This window comes from Gadus chalcogrammus, chromosome 21 (assembly GCF_026213295.1).
Source record: "Gadus chalcogrammus isolate NIFS_2021 chromosome 21, NIFS_Gcha_1.0, whole genome shotgun sequence".
In the NCBI taxonomy this organism is placed as follows: Eukaryota; Metazoa; Chordata; class Actinopteri; order Gadiformes; family Gadidae; genus Gadus; species Gadus chalcogrammus.
Window position 1 is genome coordinate 14,862,374 of NC_079432.1, and position 27,607 is coordinate 14,889,980.

At 44.9% G+C, this 27,607-nt stretch overlaps 4 protein-coding genes across 5 annotated transcripts in view; 3 read left to right on the forward strand and 1 right to left on the reverse strand.

The window, feature by feature from the left end:
- map3k5 (mitogen-activated protein kinase kinase kinase 5) overlaps window positions 1-8,543 on the forward strand; it is a 51,190-nt gene extending 42,647 nt beyond the window's left edge. Inside the window, exons 23-30 of the mRNA XM_056580931.1 lie at window positions 1,321-1,489; window positions 2,155-2,340; window positions 3,884-3,989; window positions 4,624-4,894; window positions 5,421-5,533; window positions 5,879-6,000; window positions 6,575-6,651; window positions 7,142-8,543. Of these exons, the coding sequence (XP_056436906.1) occupies window positions 1,321-1,489; window positions 2,155-2,340; window positions 3,884-3,989; window positions 4,624-4,894; window positions 5,421-5,533; window positions 5,879-6,000; window positions 6,575-6,651; window positions 7,142-7,202 (1,105 nt within the window). The 3' untranslated portion in view covers window positions 7,203-8,543. The remainder of the gene's footprint in view (window positions 1-1,320; window positions 1,490-2,154; window positions 2,341-3,883; window positions 3,990-4,623; window positions 4,895-5,420; window positions 5,534-5,878; window positions 6,001-6,574; window positions 6,652-7,141) is intronic.
- A 490-nt stretch (window positions 8,544-9,033) lies between these two features.
- lrp11 (low density lipoprotein receptor-related protein 11) lies at window positions 9,034-16,987 on the forward strand. Its single transcript, XM_056581957.1, has 9 exons — window positions 9,034-9,824; window positions 10,692-10,852; window positions 11,975-12,116; window positions 13,031-13,156; window positions 13,494-13,748; window positions 15,117-15,284; window positions 15,403-15,465; window positions 15,572-15,670; window positions 15,935-16,987. The coding sequence occupies exons 1-9, from the start codon at window positions 9,173-9,175 to the stop codon at window positions 16,087-16,089; spliced, it is 1,821 nt and encodes a 606-aa protein (XP_056437932.1). The 5' UTR covers window positions 9,034-9,172; the 3' UTR covers window positions 16,090-16,987.
- Window positions 16,988-17,004: 17 nt separating this feature from the next.
- Window positions 17,005-23,389, reverse strand: pcmt (protein-L-isoaspartate (D-aspartate) O-methyltransferase). Of its 2 annotated transcripts, none has more exons than XR_008893598.1 (8): window positions 23,240-23,378; window positions 21,201-21,305; window positions 21,059-21,090; window positions 20,580-20,684; window positions 20,328-20,448; window positions 19,922-20,007; window positions 19,197-19,432; window positions 17,005-18,062 (listed from the first exon to the last, which is right to left on the reverse strand). XR_008893598.1 is itself a non-coding variant. In XM_056581069.1 (8 exons), exons 1-8 carry the CDS (start codon window positions 23,292-23,294, stop codon window positions 18,050-18,052), a joined length of 687 nt encoding a protein of 228 aa, XP_056437044.1. In that variant the 5' UTR covers window positions 23,295-23,389; the 3' UTR covers window positions 17,005-18,049. The 2 variants fall into 2 exon arrangements, 1 of the variants encoding a protein (XP_056437044.1); XM_056581069.1 differs by having other exon boundaries at window positions 19,263-19,432; window positions 23,240-23,389.
- Window positions 23,390-23,615: 226 nt separating this feature from the next.
- nup43 (nucleoporin 43) lies at window positions 23,616-27,583 on the forward strand. The gene is made up of 8 exons (XM_056581068.1): window positions 23,616-23,872; window positions 24,027-24,146; window positions 24,392-24,469; window positions 24,658-24,820; window positions 25,003-25,138; window positions 25,499-25,650; window positions 26,066-26,182; window positions 26,698-27,583. Exons 1-8 carry the CDS (start codon window positions 23,753-23,755, stop codon window positions 26,922-26,924), a joined length of 1,113 nt encoding a protein of 370 aa, XP_056437043.1. The 5' UTR covers window positions 23,616-23,752; the 3' UTR covers window positions 26,925-27,583.
- Window positions 27,584-27,607: the final 24 nt, after the last annotated feature.

Below are 27,607 nucleotides of genomic sequence, written 5' to 3' on the forward strand. Positions count from 1 at the left end.
TACAGCGATGGCATGTGTGCGTCTGTGCTTTAATTCACCGCAGCCGTTTAATTGAATTGTTGAGAGACGTGTAAGCCGTTGCGTGGGCGATGTGAAATGGCATGTAGAGAATCTCTTACTTCCTCCACACGAAGCGTTTTGGAGTAGAGCACTAAAGCACTCGCCCGCTGTGAAGCATTGATTACAGCCAGGTGAGCACCGGAAAGGTAACATTTAGAATGACATCAAATTTAGCAGACGCTTACACGCTTATGCAAAGCACCTTACAGGGGGTTTGGATGCAGTCGGTTAATGAGCCGGTAAGGGGTTAGGCTTCGGCTCAAGAATGCGTACAATTAGGCTACGGTCATATCACTAGAAATTAAACTTCAAGGAACTGGACCAGATTGAAGGAAATGAGCTTTAACCAGGCGAGCATGTTATTCAAGGGATTTTCTCCGCTTCCTTCCAATGTTATGGTAATTCTGCCAGTCTTGCAACAAAGAGATGGATGTGTCAAAGTGTACGATTATCAGGAACACGAGGGCTGAATAAATAAGTAAAAGTATCACCCAGCTACAATCTCTATTATTTTTCTTTTTGCACTTATTCTATTCCTTTACAGAAAGTAAACATGCATTATGTTTCTCTGTGTGGAAAAACAAAATACCTGAACTTTTACTCAAAGCTCAACTATCCTCAACTATCTATCTTTATATAGCATTTTTCATACACAAGGCATTCTAAGTGCTTCACATAAAAAACATTGTCATACAATAAAATTAAATAATAGAAAAGTAAAAGAAAACATAGGCAAAGTAAAGAAATTAGTAAAATAGATAGAAAATAAAGGCAAAGTTAAAAAATCATTTTAGAAAGTGTAAGTGCAATGTATTTAAGATCAGATCATGTATCTCTCTGGTATCAGATCAATAGTCTCTCTGGTATCAGATCATGTATCTCTCTGGTATCAGATCATGTATCTCTCTGGTATCAGATCAATAGTCTCTCTGGTATCAGATCTGTAGTCTCTCTGGTATCAGATTAATAGTCTCTGCTATCAGATCATGTATCTCTCTGGTATCAGATCAATAGCCTCTTGTATCAGATCAATAGTCTCTCTAGTATCAGATCATGTATCAGATCATGTATCTCTCTGGTATCAGATCAATAGTCTCTCTGGTATCAGATCTGTAGTCTCTCTGGTATCAGATCAATAGTCTCTGGTATCAGATCTGTAGTCTCTGGTATCAGATCAATAGTCTCTGGTATCAGATCTTGTATCTCTCTGGTATCAGATCAATGAATCAGTGATTGACTGACTGTCTCCTGTGGGTGCAGCATCCCCGTGGAGAACTTTGAGGACCACAGCGCGCCGCCCTCCCCCGACGAGAAGGACTCGGGGTTCTTCATGCTGAGGAAGGACAGCGAGCGGCGGGCCACGCTGCACCACATCCTGACCGAGGACCGCGACACTGTGGTGGGGAACATCATGGAGGCCCTGCACCAGGTACACGCACGCACGCACGCACGCACACAGGCACGCACGCACGCACGCGCGTACGTGGTGGGGAACATCATGGAGGCCCTGCATCAGGTACATACGCACGCACACAAAGAAACATGCACGCACGCACGCAGACACACACACACACACACACACTTGGTGGGGAACGTCATGGAGGCCCTGCATCAGGTCTGTACACACACGCACTCCCGCATGCAAGTGCGTGCACTGTGGCGGGGGGCAGATACAACAGATCAATTTTTGCATAACAGGAGATAAGATAACACTTGGTTTTAATCCCTCCGAAGGGACATTTTGTGTTTCGGGAGCAGATTATTATTAATTGTATTTAATTAATAATTTAATTAATATTAGTCTCAGAAATCAATTTGATATGAATATAGTATGATCCAAGATAAGGTTAACATTAATATCAAATGTGAAATGGATTCTGTATTTATATTTTTCGCAAATTCGCTGTTATTATGGTATCAACTGACGTAAACTGACGTTGTGCTGAAAAATGACAAATGACAGCCAGTCAAGAGGGGAAAGACATCCTCCATAAGCCGTCATGCACTGACAGAAACCAACCCCCACGGCCTTACCACTTTAACTCAGTGCTCTCTCTCTCTCTCTCTCTCCCCTCCCCCCCTCCCTTCCCTTAGGGCTCTGAGGAGAGCCGGCTCCGGTGCAGCCACGTCTCCACGCTGGTGGTAAGCCTGGCCGACTTTGTGCGCGCGGCCGACCGCAAGATCATCGCGGGCACGCTGTCTCAGCTCAAGCTGGAGCTGGACTTCGACAGCGCCGCCATCAGCCAGCTGCAGGTGGTGCTGTTTGGCTTCCAGGACGCTGTGAGTAGTGGGAGACCCACACTCGCACATGCACACAGACACAGACAGACAAATGCATGCACAGACACACACACAAACACGGACACATGCACAGGCGTACAGACGCATGCACAGAGAGACATATGCATGCACAGACACACCCAAACACACAGCCAAACAGACGCATGCACAGAAACACAGACGTATGCACAGGCACGCACACACACATAGACACACACACAGACACACACACACACACACAAGACACACAGACACACACACACACACACAGACACACACAGTCACACACATGCACACACACATGCACACACACGCACATACACGTGCACAGCCGACAGAGCCCCTCCGTTGGCCCCTGCTGGCTGTAGGTGACCATGACTCTGGTATCTACGCCCTCTCCCTCATTTGAACCGCGCTCAGTGAGCGGCGTCCTTCCCCTGGGGGCCCTGCCCTTGGAGCCCCCCCAGTACGCATGCTCCTGCCTGGTGACCTAGTAACGGGCGCGACGGGTGACCTACTGAGGCCCGTCGGAGCCCAGGAAATAGGGCTTCACTTCTTCTACTGGAATTAGAAATGGTAGAATGAAAAGAAGAAGCTTTCAGGCTTTTTTGCCAAGTTACATTATTCATGTCACAACCAGGTAATGCGTGAACATATTCAGAAGCTCTATTGTATAAGGTCGGCCTATTTGGTGTGTGTTGTTCTTATGTCTTTTTGTCGTTCCATTTAAATTGGTCAGTGAATTCATCCATCTGTCCAGACATAATATTCATTTGTATGACATGATGGCACCCAGCTTTTAAGCCATTTCTTCAATAACACAACAGGGGCCCTTAAAATATGTGACTGTTGTAAGTTTTGCAATGCAGGAGCATGTTTTCAGTTATTGCACATTGTGTTAACAGGCAGACATGTCTAGGCTTTGGTCCTTGCCGTAATGTGGCAGATGAGACATGTTTTCACAACTGCGGGAAAGATGTTGTGTAATCCTCCGTTTCCAAAGCGCTGGTGCCCCCTGCTGGACGGACATCGTAATAATATACTCGGAGAGAGGAAGCGATGATGACCGATTGGGACGCAGCTGTTCTGTGTGGAGTAGCTAGGTCATATCCACCTGAAGTGGAACACGTCCACACGGTGTTGTGTGTGCGTGTGCTTTGTTGCATTAGTCATCTTTCCTTTTCTTTAGTGCTCTCCTTATAAAATAGGATGAGATTTTTTTTATTAATCCTAGACAGAGATTATGACAAATCCTACCCGCTCGTCATGACCCCCTCCCCCACTTATGTGCGTTCATACCACAGTATTGTTGTGTACTTCTGATTTGAAAACGTTCCAAGTTTGTGTGTTATTTTTCAATAAGGCAACACCTCTGTCTTTTATCAGTTGCCATTCAATGAATCAAAGATTATAAATGTTGAAACATAATGCCCAACCAGATGTTTGCTTAACGTTGCAAACAGTGTATGTTTATTTTCAGGACGTTTATTAATGATTCATCTCTTACTTATTTGAATGTAACCCTTCTTCTGGGTGTCGGCAGGTCAACAAAGTGTTGAGGAACCACAACATCAAGCCTCACTGGATGTTTGCTCTGGACAACATCATCCGCAAGGCTGTGCAGACAGCCATCACCATCCTGGTGCCAGGTGAGGCCTGGTGAACCTCACAGCCCCGTGGCCAGGTTCACTCTAACCCAGAGAGACTCCTGCTGTACCTGTTCTACAGCACTCTTTATGTCAGAAGTAATAGGGAATGTGGACGGTTAAATGGTGCTTATGGAGTAAAACACTTTGGTTTGTCCCGTTATTTGAAGATAATGTACGACAAAGTATAATATTTGCCAATAGCGAGACAGCTCAGATTGGTTAATGCTGCTTATATCATAGTTACCAACAAAGATTAAATATTAGTGACTTTCATCTTTAATATTATTGGGTTCTATCAACGCAGTCTTCTTCAATTGTAATATTCTTCAGTGGTGCTTTGGGTATGTTGTTTTGGTATCATCCAGGGAACCTCTTATTGGTATATTTTGTTATATCAGAATCAGAATCTCTTTATTGTCATTGCACCAAGTGCAACGAAATTCGGGTAGAGTCTCTCAAAATAAGGAAATATAAAAAAACATATATTATATATCTGGTTATATCTTACCGTTGTCAGCATTGTTGGCTTTGTAGCGCAGTTTCTTCTGGAGTGACCGCTTTACTCCGGTGTAGAGGAAGCAAAGCTCCCTCCGGTGCTAGAAGGCGTACCGACCCACCTCTCTCTCCTCCCCAGAGCTGAGGCCCCACTTCAGCCTGGCGTCGGAGGGCGACGCCGCCGACCAGGAGGACGCCGACGACGACTACGGCCACGGGGGCGGGGGCCGGACGGCGGCCCAGCAGGGCGGGGGCCGGGGCCCCTCGCCGGCCCCTCCCCCCACCCCGCACGACGACACGGTGGGCACGTCGGGCGTGAGCACGCTCAGCTCCACCGTGTCCAACGAGTCGCCCGCCGCCCGCCGCTCCATCAGCATGGAGCTGGGCCGCATGAAGCTGGAGACCACCCGGTAGGGGGCCGCGTGTGTGTGTGTGTGTGTGTGTGTGTGTGTGTGTGTGTGTGTGTGTGTGTGTGTGTGTGTGTGTGTGTGTGTGTGTGTGTGTGTGTGTGTGTGTGTGTGTGTGTGTGTGTGTGTGCGCGCGCACATATCTGTACTATGCTGTGTTGTTGCACTATCGTGTATCACACTCTCTATGTGTTTGATAATAAAAATCATGTCTGAGTGAACCGTACAAGAATTCCAGTGCCCCTGTGCACCTGTGCTTGGACAAATGGCAAAATAAACTTTTGCTGGACTACTATTGTTGTTTATGGTGTAAAATAAGATCCATCTTTACTGGTCGTTAAATACTCCAGCCTAGCTGTGTGGCAATACAATAAACATTATTTTAACCTGGTTTACCCATATTCAAAACTCCTCCCTTTTTTAAGAGTCCAGGTCACATTATATTGTGCAGTCCATATTGTGAAGCCCCTTTGTGCCAAAAAAAAACTACAACTCCCATGCGGTCCCTCATTGACGTTGCCCCCCCCAGACTGCTGGAGCAGCTGGTGGAGCGCGAGCGGGAGTACCAGGCCGTGCTGCAGCAGGTGCTGGAGGAGAGGGAGCAGGACATCCAGCTGCTCAGACTGCGCTCTCAGACCCCAGGTACGCTCACCCAGCGTCTCACCTGAGGAAGACAGCGCTCGGCCCGCTGGCAGTCTGCATGGGGCCTGTGTGTTTTTGTATGTGTTGTGTTTGTGTCTTTGTATGTGTTGTGTAACTGTTTTTGTATGTGTTGTGTACTTGTTGTGCATGTGTTTTATAGTATGGCCCCTAAAGCATTCAAATATATTGGTTTATCGATTGGTTTTGCATGAAAAGTTGTCTGGTTCACGAAACCAGACAATAAAAACACTGAGTGTCTCAATTTAGTCATAAGTTAGGGAATCAGTATTTATAGTACAGAGAGTAAACCATTGTTTGGTTAAATAGTCATCTGTTTTTCCCCAGAGCGCCTGAAGCATCTCGTAGACCCGGTGGGACGGCCGAGTCCCGGTGCAGAGACGCCCCAGGACCCTGAGCTCAGCGGCTGGCTCGGAGACCACGGTGTGGACCAGGAGGCCATAGAGAGGGTAGGCCACTTCTGGTCTGGGGTCCCGCGTCCCCACCTTCAATGTACCTCTGTATATGACGGTGTTGTCCACGGAGCAGCCGTACCGCTTGGAACAATTATGCAGTTCCTGAACCTGACACTTGATGGCAGTATAAACACCTCTTACCAAAGCTGCTGTGTACTCATACAGCAGGATAAACGGGTCATTACAGTTAGCCCAACCAGATTACAAATCAAAGCCAACACTGAATTATGAATCACTGTTTGTGTCCTAGCTTTGTGTTACCATAAGTAATTGAATAATTATATAATAACTGTAAAAAAACTTTTAACAATTACAATGGGTCGTAGAACAGAAGAAAACGCTCAACGGACATAATATATATGTTTCATGTTGAAAGAAACGGAGTGATATTGAGTTTATTTTCATGACCAATAACTTGTATTACAAAACGTCAATCAAACTAATGGGCGATAGACCCGGACACGGCTTCTGAGGGATGAGATATCAAAGGATCCTTCTCATGATTTGAAGAAAATATATAAATGCATATCTAACTAATCAATTGTACTGTTTTTTTTGTTCTCTACAGCTAGTACAGGAAGAATACACATTGGACGACATCCTCCACAATGTGACGAGAGACGACCTGAAGTGTTTAAGACTCAGGTATACCATGCAATACCGTACAATTTTCTATTATACAATACTATGCCTCACTATACTATATTCTACAATACTTAACTATATCATACCCTGCCATACCATTCTATATTAAACAGTAGTATACAATACTATACCATATCATACTATACTATATTATTATACCATACTATACTACACCATATCGTACTATATTATACAGTCCAATACAATACTATACTACACCATACCACACTATATTATATGTATTATGCAATACTACAGCGTACCCTACTATGCAATACGATACTACACAATACCACAGCGTGCTGTACTATACAAATAGTATACCACAATAATCATTTCCTTAGTTAATAATACTGTACCATATTATACTCTAGCTTAAAATTATGTGTGAAACATAAACAACAAAAATATCCTTCAAGCTGCTTGTACTAACAAGTCTTCCTGTCCCTTCTAATAATTGTATTTGTGCGTGTGTCTATTCTGTGGACAGAGGGGGGGTGCTCTGCAAGCTGTGGAAGGCCATCAAGGACTACAGGAAGAACCCTGGATGAGGCGTGACCGGGACCCGGGACCTGGTCACCTAGCAACAGCCCAACGACCCCCCTCTCTGTTCCACCGAGTGCTTCTGCGCCGTCCTCTTGCTGTCCTGTTTTGTTACCATCATGCTTTCTTAAACCTCAGTATTTATTCCAAAAGGGACCCTTTGACTTACAGGCGCAGCGGACCTGTCGTGTGTGCGCACCCCGTTTTTGCGGGGTACCGTCGTTTTCGAACTCCGTTGCCAACGTTCTCGTGGAGAGTTTATGGAATCGTGTTTTTTTTATTTAAGGCTCACTTGAGCTTTTACTTTGAAAGTGTATAGCAGAAGAAAAGGGACAAACAGTTGAAGTGCCACTAATGTTTGTTTTTGTTTGTTTTCAGCCATTTAGCTGAGAATTAGTCAAGCGTAACAGCTGACGCCCCTGAGAATTCACCCTGATCACATTCGTTTTCTGTAAATCACTGTTGGGAGATAGAGACGAAAGGCGCTTAAAATTTAGATGCTCGTATTTATTTGTTTACAGAATTGATTTAAAATGAACTATCTTCAAGCCAGCCTGTTGGTTTATCCTCATTACCAATTAACTTTATTAGGATGGAAATCTTATAATCACTACTTTATTTTAATGATGTTTTAATATTGACCTTCATGGCGTATCTTTTGTTTTTTTATTTCACTTTTAACTTTGTATTTGTTTTTCAACCTTTTGTTAAGAGCCAATTTTGTTTACTGTCATTTGTGGTATGTTCATTTGTGGGAAGAAGGTTATAGGTAGATATCTTAAATATGTGTTCATGTTATTTGTAATGCCATCAGAAAACAGGGCTAGATAATGTCTGTGTGCATTGAATCATTCTTAATATACTAAACGTTTGAAACATACATTGTTTAAGTATTTTAGAGCTATTGCAGACGATCGGACATAAGTTGTATACTTTGTAAGCTTAAACCAGCCTAGTGGGTCCACATAATTGTTTTCATTGTACATTGACACTATATTATTGGTGTTTTAACCGATTATGATTAGAAATCTAATTATTTAATTCAGTGTATAACTTCAAAATGTGCATTACATTATAAATTGTCAAGTTTATCACTTGTTTATATTATTTAATGCTTCAATTGAATAATGAGGAAAATAGTTGGACACCTGTCAGTTTTGTTTCTTATTTATTTGAGCTAATGAATTTGTGCACAATAAATATATTTTGTCTTGTACCTGAAATCACCACCACATATCAGTTTTTTGTATCACTATCTATCTATCTATATGAATTCTGCTACACACAGACATGCTATGTCTATTTTATTTTATTATTTTAATATTCACACACAGACAGATGGAGTCACACACACACGCAAACACCTGTATGTATGTATGTATGTATGTGTATATATATATATATATATATATATATATATATATATATATATATACATACAGGTGTTTGCGTGTGTGTGTGTGTGTGTGTGTGTGTGTCAGCTCAGAGGACCTCAGCATAATCTACATGAGAGGTTATTTTAATGTATTTCTGAATCAAAGGATAAGTAGGCCTATCATGCATAATGAATCTGACAATTCAGTCCAATTTTGAGTTTCAAGCAGAGGATAATATGTGAGGCTGGATAAAATCAAAACCCGCATAGTCTCCCTTACTAAACGCTATAGTATTCGAGAGGACCACAGTGCTATGCGTGCTACAGGTGGAGCACGAGGAGCACCCATCCTTCAGGAAGCAAATGTCCGAGTGGCTGGCCGTGACGTCAACAGAGGAGCCTCCTCCCACCCCCTCCCGAGGTGATGTCTCATCCTGCCCGCTCTGTTGTGATGATGAGTCGATAACAACGTAAACGCCGCCATCACCAATCGCCCTTTACGTTACGACACTATGGATCCAGGGATGTTTCGATGAAGACACCCCACAGCCCCATCTGATCCGCTGTGTGTGCGTCAGTCCTGCTCGCTGCGGTAAACCCCGTATGGAGGGGATGCGGTCTCACCGCTGCGTAAACATGGCTCAGCATCAGCACCAACACCAGCATCGGCTCTTCTACTGCGTCCTACTGCTCCTGTGTGCGGTCAGAACCATCAGCGCCAGGGCCTCGCAGATCTCCGACCTCAAATCCAAGATCACGGGCGTCGAGGAGCTGCTTGAGGAATTCCGCAAGCAGCTCCAACAGGACCAGGCGTACTCCACCGGCAGGCAGGGCGGCGGTGGCGCGGTCGTGGACTCCTGCCTGGGCGAGTTCACCAGCGCCGACGAGCTCATCATCCGCGCCAAGGCCTCAATCGAACAGGGGGCAACGTTCCTCTCGCCCGGCCCGGTGTACAACTGGAAGGACTGCCTACACGCCTGTTGCTCCGAGCCCCACTGCACCCTGGCCGTGGTGCAGGAGGACCTAGGCGAATCCGAGGAGAGCCTCCATTGTTATCTGTTTAATTGCACGTACAGGAACAAGAACGTGTGCTCGTTCACGCCGCAGCAGGGGTTCAGCACCTACAGCCGCGGGGCCAACGCGACGGTGGGGCACCCCTCACCGGCACCCCTCTCCTCCTCCGGGGGGAGTTCAGACAAGAACACCGCCGCCGCCGCAGGACCCGCGCACACCCCCACTAACGATGACGATCCGAGTAAGAAATTTGATTATTTTGGGTGATGATGTTATATAGCATATTACATTTTTTTTCCAGATTAGTATATAGCGGAAATAATAATGTAAACACTCTGTGTTGTGCATTGAAAACCACTGAAATACATTCGTAGGGCCTAGTGGTTTTCAATGCACACCCCAGGTAGGATTCTGTGACTGCCACAACGCTGCAAAGTGGACATGATTGACACCAGGCAGCAGTTGAAATAAGTCATTCCTTTCTATTGTGTCGTATCCTCATAACATAGGCAGGCCTGGAGGCCGCTCCTTTGCTCCACCAGTTAGTTTAGCTTATTTCAACATAGCCATATCGCTGTTTAACGTCTCAAACTAAGCGTCTGACAAATGCAGGTTGAACTGGCCGGTTGTGTCTGTAATAGTTAACCTCTGAACAATTGACCATGATGCAAAACAAAATGGATACAGTAGCTCCATTCTAAGGGACGCCGATAACGTGATGCAAAATAGATGCAGAAGCTTTATTAATGTACAGTCAGGGAAGCCTGTAGTCTTGAAAGAGTCTAGTTGGCTTCGTCAATGGTTGTGCTCTAAAAAAACCCATAGCTCACATCGGTCAGGCTGGCTGGATGTGTTCATGACTGTGTTTATGGGTGGATGATGCAGGTTCCAGTGTGGCCCTTTCCCTCTATGTATCTCTCTCTACATCTTTATGTAAAAAAACGGTTGCAGGTATTTCCATCCACCTCCAACCTTGTGGACTAAACCACTATAGCACCTATACGGTTTCCGTTTATCCAAACTATCGGTCCATGGAGATGGCCTGTAGGTGGCAGAGGTCCATGCGGTAGGTACTGACCCCCTGCCGTGGTCTGTGTGCCCCTGGTAGAGGTGGTGGACGAGCCCCCGCGCAGTGACGCCGGGCAGGACGTGGTGATCCAGCTGCCCACCGACTGGGCCGTGCTGGACGGGCGCGACAGCCTGGACGACTACGGGGTCAGCCGCTACGAGTGGACGCTGGTGCAGGGGGAGCCCTCCGTCAGCATGAAGGTGGGTGGGGGTGTGAGTGAGTGGGTGTAAGTGTGTGTGTGTGTGTGTGTGTTAGTCTAAGGGAGTGTGTGTGTGTGTGTGTGTGTGTTTTTCTGGATGTGAGTGTGTGCTATGTGTTTATGTTTTTCTGTTTGTGTGTGTTACTGATTGTTTGTTTGTGTGTGTGAAATATATTGTTAAATAGGCCTGATTTTCTTCTTTCTCATTTCTTTAATCTCCTATCTTCCTTCCCCAGTTTCTATTGAGATGCTGTAACCTGCATACATGTGTAAACTCCTCTTATCTTGATGTCCTTCGCGTGTAGAGGTTGCTGTGTTGTGTGCTCGGTGTCCATAGAAACTGACTAATGTGTTGCGTTTGTTGGTTGAGTGTTTTTTTTTGTTTTGGTTGTCTTGTGATAGCTTTTGCTTTTCATATAAGCATAACAGGAAGTCAACTCCTGTCCAAAACAAAGGTTTTACTACCATGGTCTCAACAACCAACCAAACGGAGGCCAAACACTGCAGAAAAATTCTCTGCTTTATTGTTGGTTCATTTTTTTTCTTCCATATAGAAGATGTACAAATTATACTATTTATTTTTCATTATTTTTTCATATGATCAGGATAGAAATAAGAAATGATTTTTGGCATGACCTCCAGAATAGGCGGGTTTTACAGGAAACCTGAATGTAATGTGTTCCTGAATGTAATGTTCAGCATGCTCTATCAACAGGGGCTTTTGGACAGTGTGTTTGCAGTAGTTAAGTCAACACAGGGACATATGTCCAGGGTTCCATAGAGCCCTGATGGTTGCAGACATGCTGATAAATGCTGTGTGCTATTGACTTACCTCAGCCACATGACATAATACATGGAGGCAGGCCCAAACTTCTGATTAGGCGTTTATTTGGAAAGTTACACACACGTCAACCTATATTCTTAGCTTTGAACTCACAATCACATAATAATAGGCAAGCTATTACAGCTATACAAACATCCTACAACATTGGTTCCCAAATGCAGATGCGCGGCCACTAGGGGCAGCACACAGAGGGGGGGGGGCGGTGTTCTTATCCAAAACAGCCTTCCTGAAGCATTCACCCACACAGAACCCTACTTTCTCTCCCCCTCCACTCCCCAGGTGAGCCACCCAGGGCTGCTGAAGATCAGCGGACTGCAGCAGGGGGAGTACACCTTCCAGATGACCGTCACGGACACCGGCGGCCAGAAGAGCTCAGACAACGTGTCGGTCACCGTGCTCGCCCCGGAGCGCCTCGCAGAAGGTGACTCTTCTTAGATGGGGCACAAGACCAATCTGCAGTGAGCTCTTCTTTCTGGCACATGGTCTGGCCTTCCTGCCCTTCAGAAAGATCTCTAACCGACCTTGCCCGGGGTCGGGCCAATCACAACCCCTTCATAGTATGAGGCGGGTTTGATATGATGACTTGTACAGAGGAAAGTTTCATACAATTGTTTGCGAGCCAACTATAAATGCAAGTGCGGCACGACTGCTGAAACAACCAGATAGCAAAGGGGAATATGTCTGACTGTCGGATGAAAAAGCAATGGTTGGTGCTCGAGTCAGCGCACACCTCACAGCTTAACAACAGAGGACAGAAGATTGGATAATGTTGGCTCATCAATGCTTCAATCTGCCAACGGCACACATATATAGAAACGTATTGAAACAGGATAATATACTAGCCCTATCAAATATAGATGAGCATTGACAGCACTGGTAAGTACCTTTTAAGCGCTCTCTTCAAATTTTATCTATTACATCACGGAACTCATGTTTGTGGGGGATATTGGATCGATATCCCATGCTATGAAATATAAATTAATATATTCTTATCATCATGTCAGAGTTAAATTATGCATAGAGGGAGAGATGGCAGAAAAGGTCTTGCATTGCACGCACCTGTAATTGACAGGCAAGATATATTCCCTGAACCAATCAGGGATCAGATGTCCTGATTGGCCAGAAGGGAGCCAGGAGTAAATTCTAATCTAAATTGGGTCATAGTGGGGCAGGCTGAGTCAACTCAAAACTGATATTCAAAAACAGCTGACGAATGGCTGTGGCTTTTCTAAAACATGACCCTGATTGAATAGCTCTTAACTGTAACCTCCAGTACCTCTATGAAGCATGCTCCAGACAGGCTGTGACGCTGCGGTGTCCCCCTGTGTTCCCCAGTGTGCACAGGCCGCTGCTCCCACTACCAATTCCTGTGTGACGACGGCTGCTGCATCGACATCGACTACGCCTGCGACGGCAAGCAGCACTGTCCAGACAACTCGGACGAGGACTTCTGCCCCAAATGTACGTAGGTGATCACTGTCGATACTGGGACATCAGTACGTTGTTGTTTACATGTTAGCCAAAGTGACTGGGTGAATTCAGATATAGGAAGGAGGAGGTCCAAGCATGCATGTACGTAGTTTGGCTGTGTACATTGGGAAACTAATCCATAAAACAAAATAGCCACTTACCTATCCCGCCCCGTCTGCCAATTCTTGTGTTAGCCTGGAAGATGTCTTCAACTATATCGGACAATAAGCAATAAATTGATGAATCTCGTTGATGGATTGTGACGAAATTTACATTTTTTTAATAAAAATATGTAGGCCGATTGACTAGATGGGTGTGTCCTATGCAGTTGAAAGCAGCAGGAAGTCAGTGACCCACCCCGTGTCTGGAGGGGCCGTCAGCCACAGCGTGCCTGCAGCGTCCCAGATAGAGGGGGCCGACTCCACACTGCGGGCGGGGCCCGAGGTCCGGAAGACGGTGGAGAGCGTCGTGCCCCACCCAGTGGCGCCTGAGCCCCGGGACCGGACCAAGGCGGCCCCCCCTCCGCCTCCTCCTCCCCCAGCTCACCAGGGCCCCAGTGTCCAGGACGCCCCCGCAGGCCAAGGTACTGGGAATATGCTGCTTTAAACTGGGAGAATGTGTTTGTTACAAGTCTTAGCGTTCATGGGTTGCTCCTTAAGTCCCAATTGGGACCATTGTGTGTGTGTGTGTGTGTGTGTGTGTGTGTGTGTGTGTGTGTGTGTGTGTGTGTGTGTGTGTGTGTGTGTCTGTGTGTGTGTGTGTGTGTGTGTGTGTGTGTGTGTGTGTGTGTGTGTGTGTGTGTGTGTATGTGTATGTTTTTTTTGTTTATGTGTTGTGAATGTGTATGTCTGTGTGAATATGTATGTGTCTGTGTTTGTGTCTGTGTATGTGTGTGTGTGTGTATGTGTATGTCTGTGTGAATGTGTATGTGTCTGTGTTTGTGTCTGTGTATGTGTGTGTGTGTGTGTGTAATGTGTATGTCTGTGTGAATGTGTATGTGTTCGTGTAGATGTATGTGTTCATGTATGCGTATGGGTTTGTGTATGTGTATGCTTGTGTATGTGTGCGTGACTGCATTATCTGCCCATGCTAATGTAAGATTCCTCCAGGTGCTTCGGTTTCCTCCCACACTACCGACTGGAATAATAGGTTGATACCTCAGACACTGCCCTCGAGCAAGCAGGGCAGTATAACGTAGAATAACTAGTTCATAATAACATATTTATCTTTATGTGAAGCCTCATTTACAAAAGAGACTATTCTGTTCTGCACCAATGGAGGATTGTGTGCAGTCTTTGGGGAGGGGGGGGGGGGGGGGGGTGTAGCATAGCGACAGATGGCTACCTCTGCAGGCCTCCGTTTCAGTCCCAGAGACGAAGGTAAAATGTCGGTTGGTCCCAAAACCCGGCCAAAGCAAACGGGCCACACTCTGCCGTGATGTGAGGGTGGCCCTGCGTGCAGAAGAGAACAAAAGCATCTCTTGTCCCGCGCCCCCTCCCACCTTTACTGTTATCTGATACCTGAATCGGACCGGGAAAGAGAGAGAGAGGGAACGAGAGAGTCGAGAAAGGTTACCGTCGCCAGCACCATCGCTTCACGTTGAATACAAAGTCCCACTATGGTAACGGCATTCATGGGAGTCTGGAGTCTCTCTCGGCAACAGGCCGTAATCATCCCTGCTCAGGTACGAGAGGTGAGAGGGCTGTGTGGGGGGGGGGGGGGTGATATGGACAAACAATGTCAAGAATGAATGCAAGATCATTCAAGGAGAAGTGATGCTTTATTAATTACCGTGGCGATGTGACAACCAGCTGTATTAACTACTAAATACAGTCTTCGACTGTATTTAGAAAACGACGGTTCACACGAGTTAAGATGACGTGATTGACAGTCTCCCTATTCACACACAACCCTTCTTGCCCCCACCCTCCCACCCTCCAACCTCCCCCAGATCCCTGCGCTGCCTCCCCTGTCGTCGGGCCCTGCAAAGGTACCTTCCCACGCTGGTACTATGACCGAGAGGCAGGGGAGTGCAAACACTTCCTCTACGGCGGTTGCCAGGGAAACCATAACAACTTTCTCCAGGAGAGTGACTGTGTCAACGAATGCATACAGAAAAGTAAGACGGCCTGTGACCTGATATATTTGATATGTTTTTAAGATTTGTGCTATACGTTTATGAGTTGAGTTACGGTGTGCTGTGTGAATTTGAACTTGAAATAATGATACCTTCCCAGGTCCGATAGTGAAACCAACCACTGTGCCTACCCCGACCCCAGCAACCACCCAGAGCCACACAGGTAATCCAGTCAACTCAGAAATAGACCCAAAGTCTAAACTTTCCTCACAATCGCTCCCTTACTGCAATGCTAAAGCTAACATTGTTTTGGGGGATTTTGGGTGCAGAAGGATTTAAAGAACTGATGGCACGCGGCCACGTGGAGTTGGAAGTCCCCGTCTCCAAACCATACCCAGCCAAGGACGGCCATCCTGTCCCAGAGTCAGGTGGGTTTCCACTGGAGAATGTCCCACCATGACATGCTAACTCACCCGTCTTTGTGCTTCAAGAGATTCAAATTTTGTCAGCAACATTTTTGTGATTCCTATTTTCTTTAGAAATACACATATTCTGAAATTTCTCTATATTGGTATCAGTTATCCTATAAACCTCCTAAGTGTTTAATTTTCCAAACCCGGTTTCCGTAGCTTAGCGCACCTCGGTCACATTCACCACAGGTCTTATATTGGCCTGTTGCTTCCTCCCAACAGGTGCCATCCTCCCCCTGGCTCTTGGCATCCTCATCACCTCCCTGCTCCTGCTTATGATTGGCTGCCGCCTCCGCCTTGTCCGCCACAAGCTGAAGAAGACCCGCCCCCTCACCACAGAGGAGTCCGATTACCTCATCAACGGCATGTACCTTTAACCTGCTAACGGAGGGATCGGTGTTGACATCGCTCTTCAGTCCGACCCTGCAGAAGCTAAGATTAGCTGCTGGATTCATCATACATACTGTATCCCTTGAATTGTTTGTTTGTTCAATCAGAAAACTCTCGACCCACGTGTCCGTGATGACAGGCTGCATGCCCCCCCTCCCCCTTTCCCCGTGCTCAGAGCCATACTCTAATCTCCCCCAGGATTGGTCAATGCAACTTTCTGTCGGCATATTCCCTGAGCAGGGGTGATGCTCATTGGATGATATCAATGAATGAAGAGATTATTCCCTGCTGTCTTGTCTCAACAATCCTCATATATATAGAGAAAGAGAGCGAGAGAGAGATATACCAGTGGTTCCCAACCTTGGTCAGGCATATGGGGTCGCAAGAGATTGCGATGCATTTATATTCTCTCGGGCATTGATATAACCGGCAGATGTTGCTTGGCCAAAAAATTAGTTGTATGGAAGCAGATGCATGAAAGTTAAAGTTGGGGTCACAAACACCTGGCAACGGGGTCAAAAGCCAAAAAGTTTGGGAACCACTGACATATATACACAAGCTCAGCGTTTAAATATATATTTTGCATCCTATTTTCCTGTTTGTGTTGTTGATGCTGTACAGAACCATTCCTCTGCCACCGAGTGGCCCTGTTGTCCTATTGTTTGTGTCATGTATGTTTTGTTCTGCTTTTAATCAACCCTAGAAACTAAATGAACAGAGCTTTGGAATTAAGTATATTCGTAAAGTTAATTAATTTGTCTCCTGCAGTCATTTAAATCTCTAGTATGTGCCTGATCATTACAGTAACAGATATGTTACGGACCAGATTGTTTTTAGATGCATATGTCTATATGGCCTCTACATCCTGTGTCTTATAAAGTTTATTACCGAATTTAGCTTGCTTCTTCTTTTAGTTAAGTAGAGAGAGACAAAAAATCACCAGCATCTTTTTATTGTCACATATCATTCCAGGAAGTTTGAAAGTGCTGCATCCTCAACTGTCACACCACACTACAAACGTGCTTTCCTTAATCCATTTCTCAAAGCTTTGCACGACAAAAGAAATCAGACATTTGCTGTAGGCCTATATTGTTTAATTTGGCAAAGCAGCGACTGCCCAATTGCCCACCAGTAACTGGTAGAGCCTGCACTGGATGATGAATAAAATCTCACAACAAAAAACCCTAAACCTAAAGCAACATCATCCCCAGATGAAAAGCACTGCTCTGGCACTTTCCTCTGAATAACTAGTGCTCCCATCTTTATGTTATATAGCAGTTGCTAGCATTCAGACGCATTTTCTTAGTGTAAGTGTGCCATGTGCTACAAGTGCTGAATCATCCAACCAAACGAGGCTGCGTAGCTTAGCTCCCAGTTGTGCTGCTTTTGAACGTGCGTTCTGTGTGTTGAAAGGACAGCGAAAGACTGGGCTAAGGAGGCAAGCGCTTGGACTGTAAGCGGGACGGGTGATTGAGTGAGACAGACTCTTGGGCCCGGCGGCAATGCCTTTCCTCCTAAAGCTCGTCGTGGTTACCGTTGCATTGTACCTATGTGCAGGTTTGTATACGCTCAAAATGGCCTGTTGACGATAATGGTGGGGAGTTTAACTGATAAAATATATCACACACACACACAAACAAAATTCCAGCAATGCAAGAAAAAAATAATAAGAATGCATAAAAGTCAGATGAACAAGAGACCTCTCCTTCGCCTCTCTCTCCGTTTCACTCCCCAGTGCTCAGCTGTAAGCATCCCACTCGTAAACATCCAATAGCACCCTGCCCGCCCCTTCAAGGCCTTAGCATCAGTCGTACTGTAATGAGCTGACAGAAATACGTGTTATGGTATGTGAGGTGAGGCATTGAAAAACAACGGATCCCGATGGGGACAGAGCCTCAGTCTTTAGTGTTCTCCTAAAGTTCAAGTTGCATCGTGAAGTCTTCCTCTTTAGAGTTCATCCCTGTGAGAGGAAAGGAAAAAAACAACAACATGGATGTTAGGAGACGTCAAGAGAACACAACCATTGGACGTCATGCATGTCAGGGGGGGAGGAGGGGGTCGCAGTTAGGCAGCAGCCATGCAAAGGGCAGCGAGGCACTACCGAGAACAGCCAAAAAGCATGACTCAAATCAATGCATTACAATTAGGTATGTTCAGGATATGGTAGTAAAGAAAATAATATATCACCTTCTGTTGGTTTTTATGTAACACGCAACTAGGGTGTATTCAAATTGGCTCACTTGTTCCCTCATTCCCTTAGCCTACCAAGTGAACATTATATAGCACACTATTTAGGGAACAAGTCAGGCAGGGAATAGGGGGAGTTAGGTTGTCATCCCATAGAGCTCATTTGCATAAACAACCTGTATGGGCCAACCATCTCTTTGAAGATGAGATGGTTGATGATCCAGATAACAATGAAACAGCTATACATCACGGGCTACAGGGCGGAAATAAAAGTACATAATGGGTATTAACTAGCGTACTCTATAGGGAAACAGATTTGTATACTCAAATTTCCGACAACTACAACATGGTGAGGCCCCAAGTATTGCACTAGATAGGACACAAGTGAACCAATTCGAAAACAGCAATAAACTTCGCAGCAAACCTTTGGGTCAGTGCCATCTTTGATGAAACATGACTCAGTGCATGTCATCGTATCAGTGATGGCACTTGCCATACACCGGGGCAAATATCATTACCAAGACAGAAATAGCAGTAGCAAATTATCTATGGCACTGAGCCTGAAGTTTGGGTTGAGGTAAATATAAACGTATACATATAAGTTTTAAATGTATTCACTGTGTTTTCCCTGATTACCAGTTGGATTACAATGATAACGGTCCTAGGATCACTGGACAGCACTTCAAATTGTGGATTTATTCACTCCAATTTAATCATTTTAAAGGATCCGACCACAATTGATCAATATCCAGACGTGCTTCAAAGAAAAAATTAAAAGAAAGTGCAGAACGTTAGTCGGGTATAGGGGGTAACGTGGGGAAAACCCCTAAAACAAATCAAGTCTAATGAGCAGATCAAGGGGGAGCCCTGCGATCGGAGACCACACCCCCATGCCACACCAGTTCACCTTTGCCGCCGTGAGAAGGAGAGAGAGAGGGGGGAGGGAGGAAAGGGAGAAGGAAGTCACTTCCACCTGGACCACTGCTTCTCTTTGTCTGTTAAAGGCACATAAATCACCCCCATCAAGGGTTTCATGGTGGTGCTGCCGTCCTCCATTTTGTCGTACTGCTCCAGCATCTGGTTGCCGCCGGCAGGGCCCACCGGCAAGATGAGACGGCCGCCCGGCTTCAGCTGGTCCAGCAGCTGGGGGTGGGGGGAATCAGTGGAATCGAGTATAGTGGTGATCAGATTATACTGATAAAATGATTAGACTTCCCTTGTTTACATTATAGCTTCTTGTCACGTTGTGGCCTCATCGAAATTAATTCAACCTACAGATCGCCACAAGCCAAGGCATTGCTTACCTCTCAGATTCTGGGTATATTACCGAATTAGCTGTGTTATTATTAGTAGGTGGCTTGTTCAACCTGTTTGTGCAAGTGGGGGATTACCATCAACTAAATATTGATCATTCATGTCACAATCTTTTTGAAAGTTATTTGTAAATAATTCAGTGAATAATCATCGCCGCACTCCTATATAATTAGGCCGCGGCTTATATTCTCCTAATTAGGGTACGCGAGGCGTTAATGTTGCATGTTTTCCAGGTGGTAAAACGTATTTAAATGCCTTTGTATTAAAACAAACAAAATGCTTGGTCGTGGGTCGTGGGTGCCAAGGCTGCAGACTCACCGCTTGAGGCACGGTGGGCGCTGCCGCCCCCACATGGATGGCATCGAAAGGGGCCTCTTGCTCATGGCCCATCCTCCCATCTCCCACTGGAGATAAATAAAACACATCAATAGAGATTAGAACATAAGTGACGGGGTTGGGTCTGTGGGGTATGAAACTTGGACACAAGATATTCAGTGTTGCTTCCCTGGGAGTTTGTGCAGCACTTCTAGATTCTGGAAGATCTACCGGCACTGTAGCTTGTTTGACAAACACAATTGAACATAGTTCTAAAATATTAGGAACAGCACGTTGCCTAGAGTTAAGCTCTGTGTAAAGAATGAATTGAGGATGACATAATGAACTGTACAAGAACCAAAAACAAACGATATACTGGAGGACAATACCGTAGTTGACAGCAGCTTACCCATTAGCTTCACGCGGCCTGACGATATCAAACTGGGGTCGTCTTTCGTCAGGTTGTTTACCGAGTCATCCACCAGCTCTTTGATGTGATCGATTCCAATCACCTTCCCCGTGGGGCCCACCTGTACAGAAAGCCCGCTTTAACTCTGGGACTGCTGCAATACGGAACGACTCAAAGCAGAATCAATCCTACGGAAGAGAATTGACTCCATAAGAACCCAGTTCTGTGTACCCCCGGTGTAATGGGGCTCACCATTCGTGCAAAACAGGCCGAGAGGATCCCGCTGCCGGAGCCCACGTCCAGGGCCTTGGCGCCGTCGTACAGCTGGTCGTGGAGGAGCTCCAGGGCATATGCGTGCTGCCGGGGGGGGGGGGGGGGGGGGGGGAAAACCACACTGCTGCGTTACTGTCTGCCGTCGTACGGCGGGGCCAGCTGCTGGGGAACTAGCAGTACGCTGACATGCACTCCTTGAAGGAAACCCAGACCCTTTTCGAGCTGGTCTTCATCTACCTTTACATATAAAAAAATGTGCTGACTCGTGGTAGCTACCATTTGTACATTTAGGTGCGGGCTATATTGGTGTTAAGGCTTTTGCTTCCTTGCACGAGGGTCTTGCATGCAACAGTACGAATATGTAGCCACTAGCCGGAGGGTCATTATAAGAGCAGTCATTATTAGTCATTATTAGAGCAATTAGTCAAAGGCTGAAGATAAAAGTTGTGTCATCTTACCATGTGTGGAGCGCTGATAGTTGCCTGATAGCCTTTAAGATACAAAATGTTAATTAAAATTGAATACACACTTTGAATTTAAATTAGGCATGGGTCACTTGGACTGTCGATTGTGTGTTTTATGATTGGACTGTGTACCTACCTATTGACTGTGGAGAGTCCATGTAGGGATTACATTTAGAAAAGTGACCGCGATCTGTGGCAAGCATGACTTCGTACACCTTGTCTGACTTGATGATGCCATTTTCTGAATAGGAAACAAGTCACATGGTTATGACAGATATTATAAGCCTGGGGAAGTTTTTTTCTGAAAATTATAACAATATGAAACATTGCCATGTATTTCAATTAAAGATATAAATTAGTCTTGAACTCAGTAAAAATGGCTGGGGAATTAGTGTAACAATGTTCAATTTGTGAGATGGAATTAAAAGGATCTAAGAAATGACTTATAAAAAGCATTAAAGGGCTAGGTCTGGCATGTTAGTGCTCTTCAAAGAATGCATTGAATGAACAAAATGCAAAAAATCTAAAACATTGACCTTCTTTGCCTCTACATACCAGCAGCAGCATTTACACTTATAATAAGTGTGTTCCCAATAAGTCAGGGTAGATGGTTATGTGACCCTTTTGATTACTCTGTTCACCACTCCACTGCGGAGGGATACCTTCATACAAGGACACTTGACTGTGCCAGCTAGGGCCAAACATGACTACAACTCCTTGTGTCAGAAACCTGTGACAAACAAATAGTTACTGTTCTCTGAATGATCTTTTAAAGCAGGTTTGGACTAGCAGTTGTTGTCGGCAGCAGGAAGTGCCATAGACAGCCGGTGCCCCACAGGAACCCTCTCACACTCAGAGAAACTGGCTGGCTAGCGGTCAGCATAACAGACACGACACTCGCACTGGAGAGAAGACCAGTGCCAAAGACCAGTGCCAGAGCAGTTTCAATTCACTCTTTAATTTCATGCTGTTCGTGTGTGTGTGTGTGTGTGTGTGTGTGTGTGTGTGTGTGTGTGTGTGTGTGTGTGTGTGTGTGTGTGTGTGTGTGTGTGTGTGTGTGTGTGTCCGTCCCTCATGTTAGGCATAACATTGCCTGTTATTAATGTTCCCATAATCTTACATTCAAGTTTTGTTAAAAATAAAACACACAATAAGGTTTCTGAAAAACTGAAACACTCTTTAGTAAATGGCTTCAAAGCAACTAATATACAGCTACAGACAAACAGAATCCAGTGCAATCAATACTGCGCACAATCAAACTAAAGGAAAACAAATGCACGTCAGATGTCCTGAATCTCTTCAAAATATATCACTTTGTGAGGACATTTCCTAATTTATGACCTTCACAATGTAATGCTATAAAAAAATCAAAATCAAAATGTCGCATACAAGAATCCCACAGCAGGCCACATTTGGCAATATCACCCCAACGTTTTACCAAGCTTGCCGTCTGAACCAACTTCCAAATAATATTATGGACATTAGCCTACTAACCATGAATGTACACACTGTATGTCTACTATTCTCCTCATTCACATGTCTTGCAATAATAGGCTTGATATTGAAGCATTTATCCCAAGAGGTTAAATACCAGATGAACTGGAGGGCAGCGCATCCCTTAGATATGAGAACATCATGAGCCCTATGCTGCATGTGAACAACTGTACAGTATATCATGGGTTGATCAATTAAACACATATTATTAAAGTCATACAACTGGAACCCTTCCATCGTATTCGTTTAAGCTGCAGCATGGTACCGTTATCACTTTCCAAATTAAAATCGCAATGAGGTTGGCGACATATATTTGAGCAGGGGAACAAACAGGACCGCAACACTTAGGCAACAACAAGCCGCAGTGACGCATCTTCAGCCGTTGTCCTGACATCACCGGCTGGCATTGTAAACAGAGAAAGTCACATCTACATTCATAATGATAAAAAAAATATGACTGGGTCCATGTCCTAAAAGCTATTGTCTTTGAGCATGTTTTACGAGCGGATACGTGCGAGGAGAAGGGGTGGGGAGAGAAGTGACTTCAGGTCAACAACACATATCATGCTTCCGAACTACATAGCTAGCACTCAGCTAGCTATGCACGCTCTTGTGTTTTCATTGCCAGCACAATTACCGAGGTATTCTTTTCACTTTGAGAATGAATGCGTGGCAACTCACTGCGAAGGTTGTTGACCAGCTCCGCGTGGCTGGCTCCTCCGGATTTCCAGGCCATTTTTAAACACAATTTGTGGAGCAAGTAGACAGCAAGTGTCAGTGCCGCGCCTGCGCCGAAGGTTCTGCCAAGGAAGCTGAGGACCTCGGCCGCGGATGGAGTCTGGGGGGCGGCGCCAAACCGCGAATACATCACCACCAACGTATCACTTCTCTAGCATGGTCCTGGTTAACACAGTTGTTTTGAATATTATCTCTTAATATATGGAACAGCTGTATCCATTAGCATTTACCTACGCTCAATACACAGGAAATATACACTGCGAATGTTACAAATGTTATGCATTATAGGATCTGTTGCAGATGTTCGGCGGTTGGCCGCTAGGGGGACTTGATTACGAAGAGTTTGATGTCTCTTGGCCACCGTAGCAGGTTAAGTGAAGGCGGTAGTGTATGAGAGTTGGCTAAGCTAAACCCAGTACGTTCTGACTTTACACAACACTTAAGTGTATTGTTTCAATGGAGGGTACAAATGCCAAATACGTCTCCCAGAAAATAAGCAAAACGAGATGGAGGCCGGTATCATCTTCGTCGTTACAACAACCAGATGTCTTTGCAACTGGATCGTGGGACAACGAGGTAGGAAGATCGTACATCAGTTGTGTTATGCTAAATGAACCACTTTATTTTGATTCGATAGAATAGTACCACTATCAATAAAGTATTGGAAATATTAGTAACGTATAGCCTCTTGCTAACCCTTTATATCCAAATGATTGTCAATGCTTTACAGGAAAACAAGATTTCCCTCTGGTCCATAGGAGAAGAGATTTCTGGCATGGAAGCTGAGTTTGAAGGAGATCCCCAGCTTTTATGTGAATGCAAGCATGGTGGAGATGTTCTGGATCTAAACGTGAGATAGCTGCCTGGGGTGGAAAAAATCATGATTACTTTGGATAGATATATCACGTTTCATAATGGCCTTCCCTTTTCCATAAAAATGAATATAAACAATTAACTTCGAAATAACGTTTTGCAACAGAGTGACTCTGATAGGGAAAAATATGATGCAAAGTAGAATTCCAGGACGAAATGCATAATTAATAACTTATCCTAACAGTTATACGTGTTTGTGCTGATATTCACTGACAATAATAGTTTCTGGACCAAGAAAGGATTGTGACGGCGTCGTCAACGGGGGCAGTGACCATATACCACCTTCACCCAAACAGCCAGGTATTCATATACCAAACCAAGCCTTTAATAAGTGAAATGTGACATCTTTTAGACTTGTTCTTCCAGACTCTGTCTTTAGCAAGCCAACTGAAAATGTATGTCAATGGCAACGTTTTTATATAGTGGATTATTGCATTATTTATTTTTCTGACATATGCCATCATCATTTATCTTTCCCCTTACTGTAGACCCTATCAGTTTCCCAGTGTTGGACGAGAGCACATCATTACCCTTGTGACGATGCTCCATGCACTGGGGTCGTATGTAAAAGCCCTGAGATCGTAACTGTCGGTGAAGACGGCAGGATAAACCTCTTCAGGGCAGACCAGCAAGCAGTTATCCGTACAATAGGTGACTTTTTTGAGTTTCTCCCTCTTTACAGATTGAAGGCATTAACATAAACTAACATAATGAAATGCACACCCCAAAATAGTTTGAGCATGTCGCATTTATGCGTCATATGCCGATTATATATTTTTGCAATGTAAGCCATCATGCAAATGACTCACACTTGTCTTTATTGATATTGTCAGACAATGCGGACAGCAGCACCATTCATGCTGTGACTTTCCTGAGGACAACAGAGATTCTAACGGTGAACTCCATTGGTCAAATCAAGACTTGGGACTTCAGACAACAGAGCAACACACCAGCACAGATACTTTCCCAGTAAGGTCCTCCTAAACACAAGTTAAAGTCTGAGTTGAGTGGTCACTGTCAGACTAGACAGTGTGGTATTGTTTTTTACCCAAATATCTTCGTAGCACTGTTTCCAAACCTATCCATATCTCTATCTATAAACGTATCCCTTTATATATGCCTTTAGAAACAGATGAAGAATGCAGACGGGTATACACCAATCCCGGGTTCTTAATACTTCTCCCGGCTAGCACGTTAAAAACATTTAAACCCACACGAAGGATGGTCGGCCTGCTTGGGACCTACTTGCGGTCACAGAAGTTATTCTCACATATAAGGCTATTTAAATGAACTGTTTGACGTGTTAACCTAAACCCTCTTGTCCCCCAGGGCTGGGGACAGAGTTCCCCTGCACTGCGTGGCCAGACATCCAAACCAGCAGCACATCGTGGCCACGGGGGGCCAGGACGGCATGCTCTGTATCTGGGACGCCAGGCAGGGCAAGGCCCCCGCCTCGCTGATGGAGGCGCACACCGCTGAAAGTAAGCCCTGATAAAAGTCATTCGCTCCTCCTTGTTCCTCTGTCTGAAGCCATGGGATAGGGCGCTGGACACGTATCAGGCATTTCTTGCTGACAGTATTGTGGTGCGCTTTCAAGTGAAACAGGTAATTGGAAGAGGGGGGAGGATTATTATTGTGATTTTTTTTAAGTGTCATGATATGATGACACTTCAAAGGTATGCCTGAACCGCATGGACACAAATACATTTGGATTTGGATGTTAAATGCTTAATGGTTACCCGTCGGAATAGGTTGATGGCAGGATTGGGAAAATTATGTATTTCTTTTACTAATGTATGTATGTATGTATGTCAAATAGAATACAAGGTAGATTTCATGATCTTGAAATATATATTTTGCTTAATGTGTGTTCATTTTGGGTCGTCTCTGCTTTAGTGTGGGAAGTCCACTTCCATCCCACCAACCCAGACCACCTGTTCACCTGCTCTGAGGACGGCTCGCTGCTGCACTGGGAGATGACGTCCGGCTCCGAGACTGCGTCCTTCCTACAAGGCAGGTCCCCCCTGGACTTCATCATTCAGGATTTTTGCCCATCTGAGATTAAGCATAGCTAGAGAAGCAAATTGTCCATAAATGATATATTTATATTTGAATCAATAATTCTAATTTCTAACACTACAACTAGCCCTAATCTTAAAATAACCTGGAAATATCTGTAGTCAATGCTGATCAATATTGATTTCAATAAATGAAACAATAAAATCACAGATATATTCAAAGAATGCTGGCTAGCCCGCAACTCTTTGTTTGCACTAAATGGACACGCATAGCTAGCTGAGCTGTGCTTGTTCGTGCTGCATAGTTGCACTGTTATTTGTTTTTTTAATTCTGAAAGTCACCTGCCTACTAACGGGGAGTGGCTCATATTTACACATTGCAACATTAATATTTCACTCAACAACGTTCTGTGTTTCAATTTCTTTGTACATATATTCCACTCCCTCCCCAACTACGCATTTGGTTCTTTGAGTGACATAACATTGTATTGTTGTGTGTTTGGCATCCAGGCGGCAGGAACAACAGCGTCCTCTCGCGCAGCGCTGTGGCCCCAGCAGGTGGGGGCCAGTCCCTCAGCGCCTGGCTCAGCGGCGACTCCAGTAAGGGCCGCCTGGAGACCACACACATGCTGCCCAGCCAGACCCTGTCGGTCAACAGTCTGGACGTGCTCGGACAGTGCCTCGTCTGTGGCACAGACGGAGAAGCAATTTTTGTGAACAGACAGGTGCCTGTGTAGATAACTGTTTCGTAAGTGTTTGCGTTGTTTTTTCCCCCATGCCATTTCCTTCTCATCACTCTTCTTTTTTTTTTACAATATCAAGGTCACACCTTAACACTTTTTTAAAAGAATGCTGTGGAAATAGATTTTACAATTGATGCATCAACATTTTTGTGAGCGTTAGACCCGCCGGGTTGTTTTGAGTGAAATGGATTCATGCATGATTGTTTATTTACCTTCCCAGAATTTGATAATTGTGAGAGTACATTAAATTGGTTTGTTAATAAAAAAAATACATCCACTTTTCTGAGATTTTCTCTGTACAAAATCTTCCACCCCGTTCGTATACAGCAATTGCTTTGCATTTATATTTTTCAGATATTTTAATTATTTTTTTACATTTATTGCCTTATTTTCGAGTATGACAAAAGTAGTTCCTAAGGGGGGAAAAAAATACCCTGTTATATATATGTGGATTCGACTGCGTTCTACAGGTTTAACAAATGCAAATGTCATAACAAAATGCAAATGGTTTCCATCAACTTGGAATGTCATTGTGAGTTGGTTAAATACAACAACAAAGGGGATGCATTCCATTGATGGCATGGTGTGACTGAGCCTGACCTTTATTCAACCCGCATGAAAGTGGTCGGCACTAGGCAAATAAAAAGGTTGTAATGACAATGAATGGGAATTGTTAT

What these genes read in the sequence shown, in the direction of transcription:
- pcmt (XM_056581069.1), bottom strand. Translation starts at nt 23,294, where the DNA reads ATGGCCTGGAAATCCGGAGGAGCCAGCCACGCGGAGCTGGTCAACAAC. An exon ending in GCTGGTCAACAACCTTCGCA is followed by an intron (nt 21,306 to 23,239) that starts GTGAGTTGCCAC and finishes TTTCCTATTCAG; the next exon opens with AAAATGGCATCATCAAGTCA. An exon ending in GGACTCTCCACAGTCAATAG is followed by an intron (nt 21,091 to 21,200) that starts GTAGGTACACAG and finishes TGTATCTTAAAG; the next exon opens with GCTATCAGGCAACTATCAGC.
- lrp11 (XM_056581957.1), top strand. Translation starts at nt 9,173, where the DNA reads ATGGAGGGGATGCGGTCTCACCGCTGCGTAAACATGGCTCAGCATCAG. An exon ending in CACTAACGATGACGATCCGA is followed by an intron (nt 9,825 to 10,691) that starts GTAAGAAATTTG and finishes TGCCCCTGGTAG; the next exon opens with AGGTGGTGGACGAGCCCCCG. An exon ending in GGACGCCCCCGCAGGCCAAG is followed by an intron (nt 13,749 to 15,116) that starts GTACTGGGAATA and finishes AACCTCCCCCAG; the next exon opens with ATCCCTGCGCTGCCTCCCCT.
- nup43 (XM_056581068.1), top strand. Translation starts at nt 23,753, where the DNA reads ATGGAGGGTACAAATGCCAAATACGTCTCCCAGAAAATAAGCAAAACG. An exon ending in GGAGGCGCACACCGCTGAAA is followed by an intron (nt 25,651 to 26,065) that starts GTAAGCCCTGAT and finishes TCTCTGCTTTAG; the next exon opens with TGTGGGAAGTCCACTTCCAT. An exon ending in GACTGCGTCCTTCCTACAAG is followed by an intron (nt 26,183 to 26,697) that starts GCAGGTCCCCCC and finishes TTTGGCATCCAG; the next exon opens with GCGGCAGGAACAACAGCGTC.